This window comes from Echinops telfairi, unplaced genomic scaffold (assembly GCF_000313985.2).
Source record: "Echinops telfairi isolate 266 unplaced genomic scaffold, ASM31398v2 ScPeMD7_11;HRSCAF=52, whole genome shotgun sequence".
NCBI classification, from domain to species: Eukaryota; Metazoa; Chordata; class Mammalia; order Afrosoricida; family Tenrecidae; genus Echinops; species Echinops telfairi.
The window spans coordinates 202,895-215,372 of NW_022103908.1; the positions used below are offsets into that span (position 1 = coordinate 202,895).

At 44.0% G+C, this 12,478-nt stretch overlaps 1 protein-coding gene across 1 annotated transcript in view; it reads right to left on the reverse strand.

Annotated features, from left to right (window-relative positions):
• Positions 1-12,478, reverse strand: part of NEK5 (NIMA related kinase 5) — a 75,146-nt gene that overhangs the window by 50,846 nt on the left and 11,822 nt on the right. Inside the window, exons 4-10 of the mRNA XM_045287076.1 lie at positions 12,166-12,249; positions 11,997-12,067; positions 9,489-9,575; positions 7,315-7,369; positions 3,846-4,046; positions 3,684-3,759; positions 1,182-1,318 (exon numbers count right to left, since the gene is read on the reverse strand). Coding sequence (XP_045143011.1) covers positions 1,182-1,318; positions 3,684-3,759; positions 3,846-4,046; positions 7,315-7,369; positions 9,489-9,575; positions 11,997-12,067; positions 12,166-12,249 — 711 coding nt within the window. The remainder of the gene's footprint in view (positions 1-1,181; positions 1,319-3,683; positions 3,760-3,845; positions 4,047-7,314; positions 7,370-9,488; positions 9,576-11,996; positions 12,068-12,165; positions 12,250-12,478) is intronic.

Here is a 12,478-nt window from a genome sequence, read left to right on the forward strand (position 1 = left end):
GTGAAATTCCACCCCCACCCCCAAAGTGCCAAGCTAGATTTTTTTTGCCAGTAGAGGTTTTATTCACATATTATTTTGTGTTTGTATAATGTTATCTGACTCATATTTCAGATTGAGGCATATGAAATTGTAACTGTTCTGTCTTCAACTTACTAAAAAGGACACATTCATATCGTTCTATTTAAAAACAAAGAGTAAATGTATAAATTTTGGTTTATTAATCTAAGCATGAAAGCCAGATCTTTTTAAAAGATCTTTGAAAGTGTCAAATCACTTTCGTAATTTTACAATCTTAACCTTTATACAACCCCAAACAAAGTAGTCACTAATTACTTATTAAAATATGGTTCAAAATAGAGAAAAAGCATCGGAGGGAAATAAACAGCTTTTTGTGCTTCCCTGAGATCTCAAAATGGTAATGGGAACACCTGAGGGGTTTCTGTGGACACAAATTTCTTTCCCGGCATCAGCAAATGTTTTTGAAAGGATTAGGGGGAAAAGTCCACTCGGTCAACTCAAGAAAACTCACTGCCATGAATCCGTGCTGATTCAGAGCGACCCTAGAAGACCACGTAGCCCCTGTGGGTTTCACGGGGCTGTGGGTCTTCGTGGGAGCAGGAAGTTCCACCTTTCTCCCCGAGACTGGCTGCTGGCCTTGCAGTTAGCAGCCCGACAACTTGCAGCCCACTGAACGTGGCCAACAAACGACGGAGCGTATGGATCAGGTAGGTCTGCCAATAATATAAACCCCCAAACCAAATCATGTCCCATGTGGTGACCCCAAGGGTGCCAGAGTAGAAATGTGTCGTGAGAAGGTTCTTTACCCTGGTGGCATAGGGGGGTTCTATGTTAGGCAGCTAACCACACGGTCAGCAGTTTGAAACCACCAGTCACTCAGAATAAAGATGGGGCTTTCTACTCCCATAATGAATGACGCTCTGGGAAACCTCTGGGGGCAGTTCTACCCTTTCCTACAGAGTCGCTCTGAGTCCAAATCAACTTGTTGGCAGTAAATTTGGGGGTTTGGTAGCTGGAAGTAGATCACCAGACCTTTTTACCTAAGTGCTTCTGGGAAGACTCAAACCTCCAACTTTTGGGGGTTAGTAGGAAGCCCATTAATCATTTGCACAACTCAGGGAAACACGTGCTAAAGCCTCCGAGGGAGGCTGAGTGCAACTTACAGATGGAGGCTTGGGGGCTCCCGGCGGCGGCGGTCTCCATTCGCTGCTGCGTGCCACGTCCTTCCTTTTTATTGGCACGGACGGCCTTGGTCTTGGTGGGCCCTTACCCCGGACTCGCTCTTTCTTCACTTTAGAAGCTTATTTAGCCAGAAGAAAACGATTTCAATTTATTTTTTATAAACCTCCACACGTTTAATTTTGATGCTGATACGCATATGAGCATCTGTGACCTGTCACGTTAAGCTCCCTCTAGCCAGAGGCAACTGGATTCAGTGACAGAAAGGGGAGTGGGAAGTTAGCAGCACTTTCTCGATTAGAAAAAAACATTTTCCCCAAGGTTCCTTTGTGTGTTTCTGGTAATACACAATACTCCTGTTTTTCCAAAAGAAATTAGGACCGAATCTTAACATGTACAGAGAAGACGTGTAGAATCCTGGCCCGGGCAATTAAGTGGGGTCATCAGGCCTGACCCTCCATGTCACATTGTTGTTGTTATGAGCAGGCCTTCTCTTGGGTTTGTTTTTGTCTCTGTCAAAATGTTTTCTTGTTCCCTCATCTTTCCTGTAGGGAATGATGCAACCCAGGCCTTTTCTCTCATCCTCTCCTTGCGTACTTGCTAAACATTCCCCAGCTACACTGACAGGTAGCAACGCCAAATCCCATCAACCCTGACAAAGAAGCGCCTCCTCCAGAGCTTACAACCCTTACAAAGAAGCCCCCTTTCAGTTCTTCTATCACTGTGAAGATTGTTTCCATGGCAGCACAGCCGAGGGACCAGGTGGCTGAGAGACAGCCGCCTGAGAGAGAGTTGGCTAACACATGGCTGAGAGGCCGCCAACCAGAGAGACTCGGCTTCTGTCCGAGGGGACCAAGAATTGTATCCTTACCGTTTGCTGATCCTCACTTGTAGCAACCTATTAATTTCCCTACTAAGTCCCCTTCATTGTAAGTGTTGTCTGTGAGTTCCCTGTGGCCACTTATAAGGTGACCAGACATCCCGCTTTTGGCGGGACCATCCCAATTTTTGACGTTTCAAAAAAGTCCCGATGTTTGGAAAGAATGCACGACAAGCTAGGGAACAGTCTAGTTGGTCCATATAGACCAAAGTTTTAATCAAGAACCCCACCCCCACTTTAAATCTGGTCACCTGACACTAAAACGGATTCTCGAACTCAGTGTCCATGCAGAGTGGCGTGGGAGAAGCAGGCTGTTGTCAGAATAGGTGAGGAGGGATGGAGGGTGAAGACGTGTCTGGCTGATCTCATGACAATACAAGAGGGCAGAAGGGGTCGAAAATGGCCCTCTGTCGCTGTTCACAGCACGAGCTTTACAGCATCTTAACTGAACTCGCGAGTCTTCTCTTTCCTCCAGCCGCTATCACCTGGCCTACAAAACATTTTTTTCCTTGATATCTTTTTTCTCTCTCCCTTTCCATCTCTCCCTCTCTCACACACACTTCTAGCACTTTCTCAGCAGCTTCCTGACGCTGATGTTGAAACTGTTTCCCCTGCTGGTCCTTTCTAGAAAGCACTTATTACCTGCTATGTGAGGGTCCTGTGGCAATGGTGCTTGCGCTGCTGTAGATTAGATCCAAGACCCTGCCCTCGGCTCCCCTGGGTGACCCCGTAATTGTCAGTCATCCTCTCGCTGTCACAGGAATATGATTCTTCTCTAATCCCGAGTCTGTGACCCTTCTCCCGCTCTCGCTCTCTTCCCAACACAAAACCAGGGGTGGGGTTCGACCTCATCTCTTTCCACAAGCAAGTGCACAGCTTTGTGAAGGTTTCCTGACTGATGACTAGTCTAGGACAGGCAGGAGCGAGGCACACAACTTCTCAAATCCGTCCTTGGTTACCATTGGGCAAGATGGTCTTCCTCCTGCGTACACTGCTCAGGTTTTGAAAATGCTCAGGTTCGGTATATTGGGTGAAATTTCCCCACTGATGTCATCAGTCATAAATCATTGTGTGAGACAAACGTTGTGGCAGTTGCATAATCTTTTGTCAACTTGCGAAGGGGTGGAGTTTAGCCTGTCAATCAGGTCACAGCTTGATAGCCTCGTTTGGAGTCCCGGTGGAGATAAATAGCTCACTGGAGGCCAGACACACTCTCTCTGTGTGCCTGTTGACAAGGCACATGGAGCTACGCTGATGGAACCAGAGCTCAGGAGCTGGAGGAGGCACGTGGAGACCCACACCAGCACTGAGAGGCCTCTACCACCACTGGATCCATAAGAATTTGCACCCCCTGACCTGTGATCTGCCTGCATTCAGTATCATTGCATGTGCTGTGTGAGCCTGAAGAGGAATTTATAGACTGGTATCGGACATATGGGCTAATATTGGACTTATGGACTTGATCTGGACTGGGTTAGGATGTTTGCTTAAGGTACAATTACTCTTTATATAAAGCTCTTTATTATACACATATGTGCATCTCTGGATTTGTTTCTCTAGTCTACCCAGGCTCACACGAATGTCAGGCAAGAGAAACCGTTCTTACCCTGGACTGCCTTCCCGGGAGGTCGTGGTGCTGGAGGTCTTGCTATGTGCATGGGACTGGCTTCTTTTCGTATGACCTAAAATCGAAGTGAGGGGTCACTATCGAGGACCTGATGAGCCCGATCTCTGTCAAAATTATAAGCAGAGTCACCACAAAACTCACCTCAGAAGCCCAATAGTGGATGGCAAGCTTCTCCAAAAAGGGCTTTTTCAAGATTGAATTAATAGATGGTCGATCTCGAGGGGACACTTTGAAGAGCTGATCTATCAGGGACCGTAGGTCATAAGAAAATCGTGGCGAGATTGGGGCAAAGCGTGCTTGACAAATCTTCAGAACCAGCTGGTGTAAGTTGCTACCCTCAAACTGAAAGGTCAAGAAATAATGACCCTAAATCAAAGAACTGTTATAATAATAGGGATATCAAGTCGCATGGCAATGTTTTCAAAAGCACCTGTAGTCCACCTCCAGTTGTTTTTCAAATTATTTTTTAACATTTTTATTGGCTTATAATTCACAAATCATACAATTCAATTGCTCAATCATATTAAGAAATGGTGGAACTTAAATTTGAACCAAACATATTCCAGGTTCTTGACATTGTGCTCTACCATAAAGGCTATATCAAAACTATTTCACAGCTGGGGGAGCATGGTTTCTGACCAGAGTGGATACCTCTATGCACCAGCTAATTGCAAGCTCTGCTTATAGAGCTCTGTTTGTTTTTCAAAAGGAAGACAGTCACATGTTATCATTGAATGCAGTATCTTCAGAGGTTATTTTTTAATAGCTTTTATCAGCATATCATTCACACAGTGTACAATTCAATCATTCAGACATATTAAGTAGCTATGCAATCATCGCCACAATCAAGTGTAGTCATTGTTGTGAGCTCCCAACTTCCCCTGCCACGCCTCTGGGAAACTATTAATCCAGTTACTCTCCATAGAGATTCACCTCTCCTGGATATCATATATATATAAAAATATACAAAACAAGAAACAAACAAACCAAAAGAGAAGAAAAGAAAAACCTCAATAGAAAAGAAAGCATAAAATATTACAAACTGGAACTTTGAAATAGGTCAAACCAAACCCCAGCTGAACTCATAGCCATCGAGTCAATGCTGACTCACAGAGACCCCACTGTGGGATTCTGAGACTACGACTGTTGAAGGGTTCAAAGCCCGACCTGTCTTCTGTGGAGCTGCTGGTGGTTTCGAACTGCCAACTACACAGATCACAGCCCAATGTGTAACCATACCACGACCAGGGCTCCAAAATAGACAAAAGGGCGATCAAATGATAAGGTGTTACATTTGACTTACTACGTCTGCCATCAGCAACTTCACAATGCTCTCTGTCTGATAGCAAGGCTACTAACTCCACTATGATCAGAGGGAAATCACTGGAGGGTTAATCCAAATGGGGACCCTGCAAATGGATTTTGGGGCTCCATTCTCATCCATAGCCTTTTGCAAGCCAGGTGTTCAGCTTTAAGCTCTGATACTGTTTCCCTCCTCTGGATTTGAGTCAATAATTCTTATAATCCTTGGATCACACAGCATGCTGTGCTTTTTCCATACGAACTTAACTTGACGTCTCACTTAGATGGTTGCTTGTTTGAAGACAAGCCTTTAAAAACCCAGACACTATTCTTTCTGATAGCCAGGAACCATCTGATTTCTTCACCACATTTCGCTATAGCACCCATATCTTCAGTGATCTCTTCATAAAGGCAAGTATCAAGAAGGGCCATGTCATAGAACTGATTGTTCTTAGATTAGGGCTATGGTTCAGGTTAAGCCCCCAAGTCATTCATATATCCATGGTGTCTCTATGTCCCTGATTCACTTTAGAGACATCATTGTCATTTTATTGGAGAACATTACAAATGGAAGAAGCACACCGATATCAGTCACTGAAGGATTGTAAATCATATAATCTGAAGTAGAAAGAGGGAATAGTGACTTAAATTGTGAGCTTAAATTGTGACTAGCCGGGTTGCAGACAGGTGAATCAGGATTATGTAGCCTGTGTAACAGAAAGAGGAAAGAATGAAGCAAGATGAACAGTATTTCAAAGACCTATGGGATGCCACTAGGCATTCCAACATTCACATAGCAGGCATTTCGGAGGGAAACGTGAGAGAGAAAGGGGCAGAAGCAATATTTTAAAACCTAATGGCCTCACACCGCATATAAAACAAACTAGACTGAACAGACGTTTATGCAGCACTCCACCCAACGGCAATAAAATACATCGTTCTTCGGGGCCCATGACTTAGCTCTGCAAGCCAGTACATTCAAAGGGATTAAAATCATACAAAACACGTTTCTGACCATAGTGTGACGAAATTAGAAATCCATGACAAAAGGGAACTGAACAATTCTACATATCTGAACATGTCAAGCACGCACTGCTACCCAACTAACAGGTCAGCGACGGACTTAGAAAGGACGTGGAGATGAATAAGGACGAAACTACCCCAGCCACGAGTTATGGGATGTCGCTAACGCAGAATGGGAAGGAATTTATGGCTGAAATGTTCAAGCAGGAAAGGCAAAAAACTCTCTTAGGTGGTCACTAGAAAGCTTTTAAGACCCCAAAGTGGGATGTAGAGAAATGTTCTTATATTTTGTCAGTTGCACAATTCATTTTTCGATTTTAACCCCTCGGTCTATTAAAGCAGATAGCAGAACTACCAGAAAGATAAAAAATAGTTTCTGAATGTGGAGAAAGTTGCGAGCTTACTGTTTGCAATGTACTTCACGCTTCAAATAAAGAAAATATTTGATGTTATTTTGGTATTTTCTTAGGCAGCACATTGGGTTTGACCTTGGGCTACTAACTGCCTTGGTGGGGGTGGGAGCTACTTGTTGGGCTGCTAACCACAAGGTCTGCAATTCAAAACCACCAGGAAGAAGATGAGGCTTTCTACTCCCTTGAAAAGTTGCACTCTCAGAACCTCACAGGGGCCGTTCTGCCCTGACATGGAGGGTCACTGTCAGTGGGAATGGATGCAATGGCAATGGGCTTGGGGGTTGTTTGTTTGTTTGTTTGTTTTAGGACTAACTGAATAGTCAGGGAGTCGTTGCACCCACCGCCAGCTTCTCTGGGGGAGAAAAAGATGAGATAAAGATTGACAGCCCTGAAACCCTAGGGAGTAATTCCACTCTAACCAATAAGGCGGCTATGGGAATTAACTCGATGGCATTGGCCATGGCTTGGTCTTTTTTGGCTTTGGAATTCTATTATGGATGAACGTGAAGTTTTCAATCATCATTTTCTCAGAGACCCTCTCATTATAGCAGATGGTTCTTACACCACTTGGTTAATGGATCCCATGGAAATCTAAGCCTTCCTTGTTTTAGATTTGTTGTTCACACAATTTATTTTTGTGGAAATATGCTACCCATCCTATTCATCCACTTTGATTTTTGTTTATTTTGTAAAATCATTCAGCCATCTTCCCATGTAAATATAGCTCTACAATTCCTTTTTATTAGCTTGTCCAAATGATTGTTAACCATCTATTAAAGCCAAACCTTAACTTTTTTCTTTTTCTCCCAGAAAGTAATTGCATGTATACGACCTGAGTGATTCAGGAGTCATCGAATGTTTAGCATACTTACAGGATGCTTCAGTGTGCAGAGCTCATATAAGACACAGCCAAGAGACCAAATATCCCTGGGGAAGACAAGAGATCAAACGCCAAGAAGATCCACACACCCGGATCAAAGCTTTCGTTCCCACAGTGCTTCCCTGTCATGTCACTTTACAGCGTTGCGTAGGCTGACCAGTTCTTTGCAAATGCTGTCAGATACAAGTACATTGTCGATTCTTGCAACTAGTCAGAGAAGAGGTGAGCTAGAAGTCACTTGTACTTTGTCAGCATCCTAGCAGGGGAAATGTACACACACTGGTCAACACTTCGATGACTCTGGATTTACCTCCACTTAATGCGTGCCAAGAAAAGGTGTGCGGGTACAGACTTCTGAAGTATTTGTGGGGAGGGAGACAGAACTCAAACATTTATTCATTTTAATTTAACACGCAAACTGTGGTGGGTTCAAAATGGCATATGCCACTCAGATAACATTAAGGAATGGATATATGTTCGATAAATGTTTGAATATGGGATGTAGGTCCCATAAACGTTTGAAACATATACTTACATGACTCAACCCTGGCTCTTCACGGGCATAGCATTTAGCAATATTTACACGCAATTAGTTTTATTTTTTTTAATCATCTTATTAGAGGCTCATACAACTCTTTTCACAACCCATACATACATCAATTGTGTAAAGCACATTTGTACATTCATTGCCCTCATCATTCTCAAAACATTTGCTCTCCACGTAAGCCCCTGACATCAGCTCCTCATTTTTCCCCTCCCTCCCCGCTCCCCGCTCCCTCATGAACCCTTGATAATTTATAAATTATTATTTTGTCATATCTTGCACTGTCTGATGTCTCCCTTCACCCATTTTTCTATTATCTTCCCAGAGAGGAGGTTATATGTAGTTCCCTGTAACCGTTTCCCCTTTCCACCCCACCCTCCTTCTACCCTCCCGGTATCGCCACTCTCACCACTGGTCCTGAAGGGATCATCCGCCCTGGATTCCCTGTGTTTCCAGTTCCTATCTGTACCAGTGTACATCCTCTGGTCTAGCCATATTTGTAAGGTAGAATTGGGATCACGATAGCGGGTGGGGAGGAAGCATTTAGGAACTAGAGGAAAGTTGTATGTTTCATCGTTGCTACATGCAATTCGTTTTAAAAGGAGTTCTTTTAGAGAATGAAAAGTACAATTCAATCCAAAAGATCAAAGGAAATACAATAAAAAGCCAAAGAATTAGTCAAAGGGCCCAAACAAGACCAAGTCTAATGTGAGATTACGGCTCCACTAGCTATGAACTCAAACGTGAGATTGAGAGAGAGAGAGAGAGGAGAGAGAGACATGAAACGGTCCGTTCTGACCATTGAGAGGCAATGGTAGGTGGTGACAGAACAGGTAGAGAGCAACTTCCAACTGAGTGTAGAAGTCCCCTGACCACCTCCTACCACGAAGAATGCCTTCTCTGCTCCGTCTCCCCTAGGCCCCACATTTCTTCTGCATTCTCAGTCTCCTCTAGGCAGGGTGGTGAATTTATGGACCTACAGGGGTAAGGCTAGTCACTCTGGCTGCATCCAAACATTCATCCACCTCATGCCAGCCTGTGGCATCATTGGGTGGTGCAGATGGTTAACCGAAAGGTGGGTGGTCCAAGTCCACATGAGGCGCCTTAGAAGAAAGGTCTGGTGATCTATTTCTGAACAATCAGCCATTACAGACTCTGGGGAGCACAGTGCTACACCGACACACAGGAGATCACGGTGAATCCGAGTGACCCGTGAGCAGCCAGCCTCTATCACCCCGTGAGTGGCGGTGGGGATCACAAGACGGGTCCCTGTGTAAAGAGCCCGCTCAGGGTTGCCTGGATCAACCTGTTCTCAGAAGCACCACACCTGGGTGCTTTTTAAACCTTTTAATATTTAAATGTTAGTTTACTTTTTTTAAAAGCTGTACTGGTAAACAAATCCAAGCTGTTACAATGAAGAGAAATGGGATTTTTCTCAACAATAGCTTCCAGGCACACTGACATGGTCGAGACCAAAGCTTTTCCCATCTCATATGAGAAGAAATGGAATCACGAAGTACCAGGAGGAAGAAGGGAGGGACTGAACGTGTATTTCTAGAACTTAATTAAATACTGCCCATCCGCGTTTCCTGGCACTCTCAAAGCAGCAGTCGGCAACTCACGTTTTATTGTTGTACGGTTGTTTCTGACAGATCTCCGGGGACAGGTAGTACGGCGTTCCAACCCAAGTCCGAGCGAGTTCCGTGGAACTGGTAGAACATATGGAGCAATAAAATAGCATGGCTCATGATTGAATCAGTAAGCATATGTAAAACATATGAGTACACAAATGTGATGCCCGTACAGATGAAAATAAAACATATTGTACATTGATAACAGGGGAATATATCCACTCAAAGCCATTGTGTGAATTCAGAGCAATACATTCGTTGAGTTTTTAGCTTATAATTCATTCCCCAAAGGTACACACATTAAATATATATATATGTATATATATTATTGGCCATCTAGCTGAAAAGCAACGAAGTCCACATGGAAGCAACAGACTAGCCTGTGTGCTCATGAGGTTTTGATAGGATCAGGTATCAGGCATCAAAGACCCAGAACAAAAAATTATATCATTGTGAAGGGTGGGGAGTGCAGAGTGGAGACCCAAAGTCCATCTGTAGGCAACTGGGCCCAAAGTCCATCTGTAGGCATCCTCTTACAGAAGGGTCGCAAGGAGGAGATGAGCCAGTCAGGGTGCAGGAGAGCACCAATGAAACATACAACTTTCCTCTAGTTCTTTAATGCTTCCTTCCCCCACTATCATGACCCCAATTCTATATTACAAATCTGGCTAGACCAGAGCTTGTCCACAGATACAGATAAGAGCTGGAAACACAGGAAATCCATACCAGATAAACCACTCAGGACCAATAATGAGAGTAGTCATATCAGGAGGGTGAGGAGAAGGTGGGTGGAGAAAAGGGGAACCAATCACAATGATCTATCTATAATCCCCTCCCAGGGGGATGGACAACAGAAAAGTGGGTGGAGGGAGACATCGGTCAGTGTAAGACATGAAAAAATAATAATAACATAAATTATCAAGGGTTCATGAGGGAGGGACGGAGGGAGGGGAAAATGAGAAGCTGATACCAAGGGCTCATGTAGATAGAAAATGTTTGGACAATGTTGATGACAATAAATGTACACATGTGCTTGACACAATGGATATACATGTATATATGTATGGATTGTGATAAAAGTTGTTTGAGCTGCAATAAAATTATATATATATATTATTTGATGGCTTAAAGACTCCACACAAAGAGGCACAATTGTCATTTTAACACACAATGAAACCCTCAGAGGTAGGAAGATTTCCCTATTTCAAGTTGTCAAAGGAATGCAACCTCACTATTTAAAATTTGGGAAAGACCAAAGTTATTAACATGAGAGAGAAACAAAACAAAACATCACCTACACTCATCACCCCAAAATAACTTTTGTGAAAATTCTGAAAAAAAAAATCTGATTTATGTCCCTCCTGTGGTTTTCCGTAATGTTTTCACACAGCTGTGGTCATACCGCATCAAAACTTCAGAGTTTCGAATATTTTTTTCAGAGTTCCAAATTTTTTAATTGGGCAGGTCATGCAGCATTTTCTCACCTTGTTCAAAAGTCTTCAAAATCACAAACGTCTGTATAATACTCACGTTGTATCATACTCAGGTTCGTGGTTATGCTGAGATTGGTTTTTAAGCATGGCCCCCTTATTAGATATTCATATGGTTCCACATTTCAAATTATTGCCTTAAAATAAATTCCTGGAAGTAGAGCACTTAATAATCTCCCATCAAACCATCTTCCAAAACAGTTACAACAGTTCATTCCCACCCGAATGTCTGATCTTGCCTGTTTCACAGAATTCCCACCAGTTTTCCACCTATTAGTCACATGACATCATTGAGAAACTTCTATTACACACTACGTGACATTGCCACCATCATCCTATTGCATGGGGAGTTTAATCTCAAAGCGTCATCGGAATGATGTAATGCATTTAGAGTTGGAGTCTCTGGGGATGTCAACAGTTCATGCACCTGCCTGCTGACTGAAGGGCCGTGAGCTCAAGCACCTCCAAAGAAAGGCCTGGTGATCTGCTTCTGAAAACCCAGCCACTGAAAGTCCTATAGCCGTGGTTCTGCTCTGACTCACACACACGGTCACCAGGATTCAGAACTACTCAACAGCTACTCAAACCTAAATAAAAACTCAACAAACTCACTCCCATTGAGTCGCTTCAGACTCATAGCGACCCTCTAAGGACAGGGTAGAACTGCCCATGTGGGTTTTCAAGCTTGTAAATCTTCTCGGATGTAGAAAGCCTCATCTTTGTCTCGTGGAGCAGCTGGTGGTTTCGAACTGATGACTTTGTAGGCCAACACAAGTCACTATGGAACCACTATGTTACCAGGGATCCCCTTTGAGAGTAGAGAGCCTCATATTCCTCCTGAGGAGCAGCTGGTGGTTTCCAACTGCTGACCTTGCTACTCCTGGGAATATAAATGGTCACCAACAATTATGTGGTCACCGGGTTTTTATTATCATTTTCATTCATGGCCCCAGAAAATGCATTTGTCGACCAAGAGCAGGAAGTAAAGCGGCTTTTCCCAAGTACTCACGTGTTCAGGACCCGTGCTATGCCAAAGTCTCCGAGCTTTGCCACCGTCCCATTCTTGCTGAGAAAGATGTTCTATAAACGGGAACGACACGCTTCTGTTTGAGATCATTCAAGAAAACCATAGACGGGTCCCCCACCCACCCCGCTGGGTCTCTGGTCCGACCTGTTACCTGTGCTTTGACATCCCTGTGTAAGATCTTCCTGTCATGAATGTGTTTGAGGCCCAGAGAAATCTGCACAAACCAGCCCAGGATCTGCAGGAGGAAAGCAAAACCGCTCCGTCGGACTGGGCCTCAAACTGGCAGCGAGGGCTCCCCCATGAACCCATGCCAAAGGACAGACCACACCCCTGTGGGTAGGTTCGTGCCAGCGGAGTTTCTGAGTGACCGTCTTACCATCTGTGTTCATCTCACGGCTAGAAAAACTGGGGTGCAGGAAGGCAAGCCTTGGCATCGAAGTGGGCTAGCGCCACACAGAGAAAAG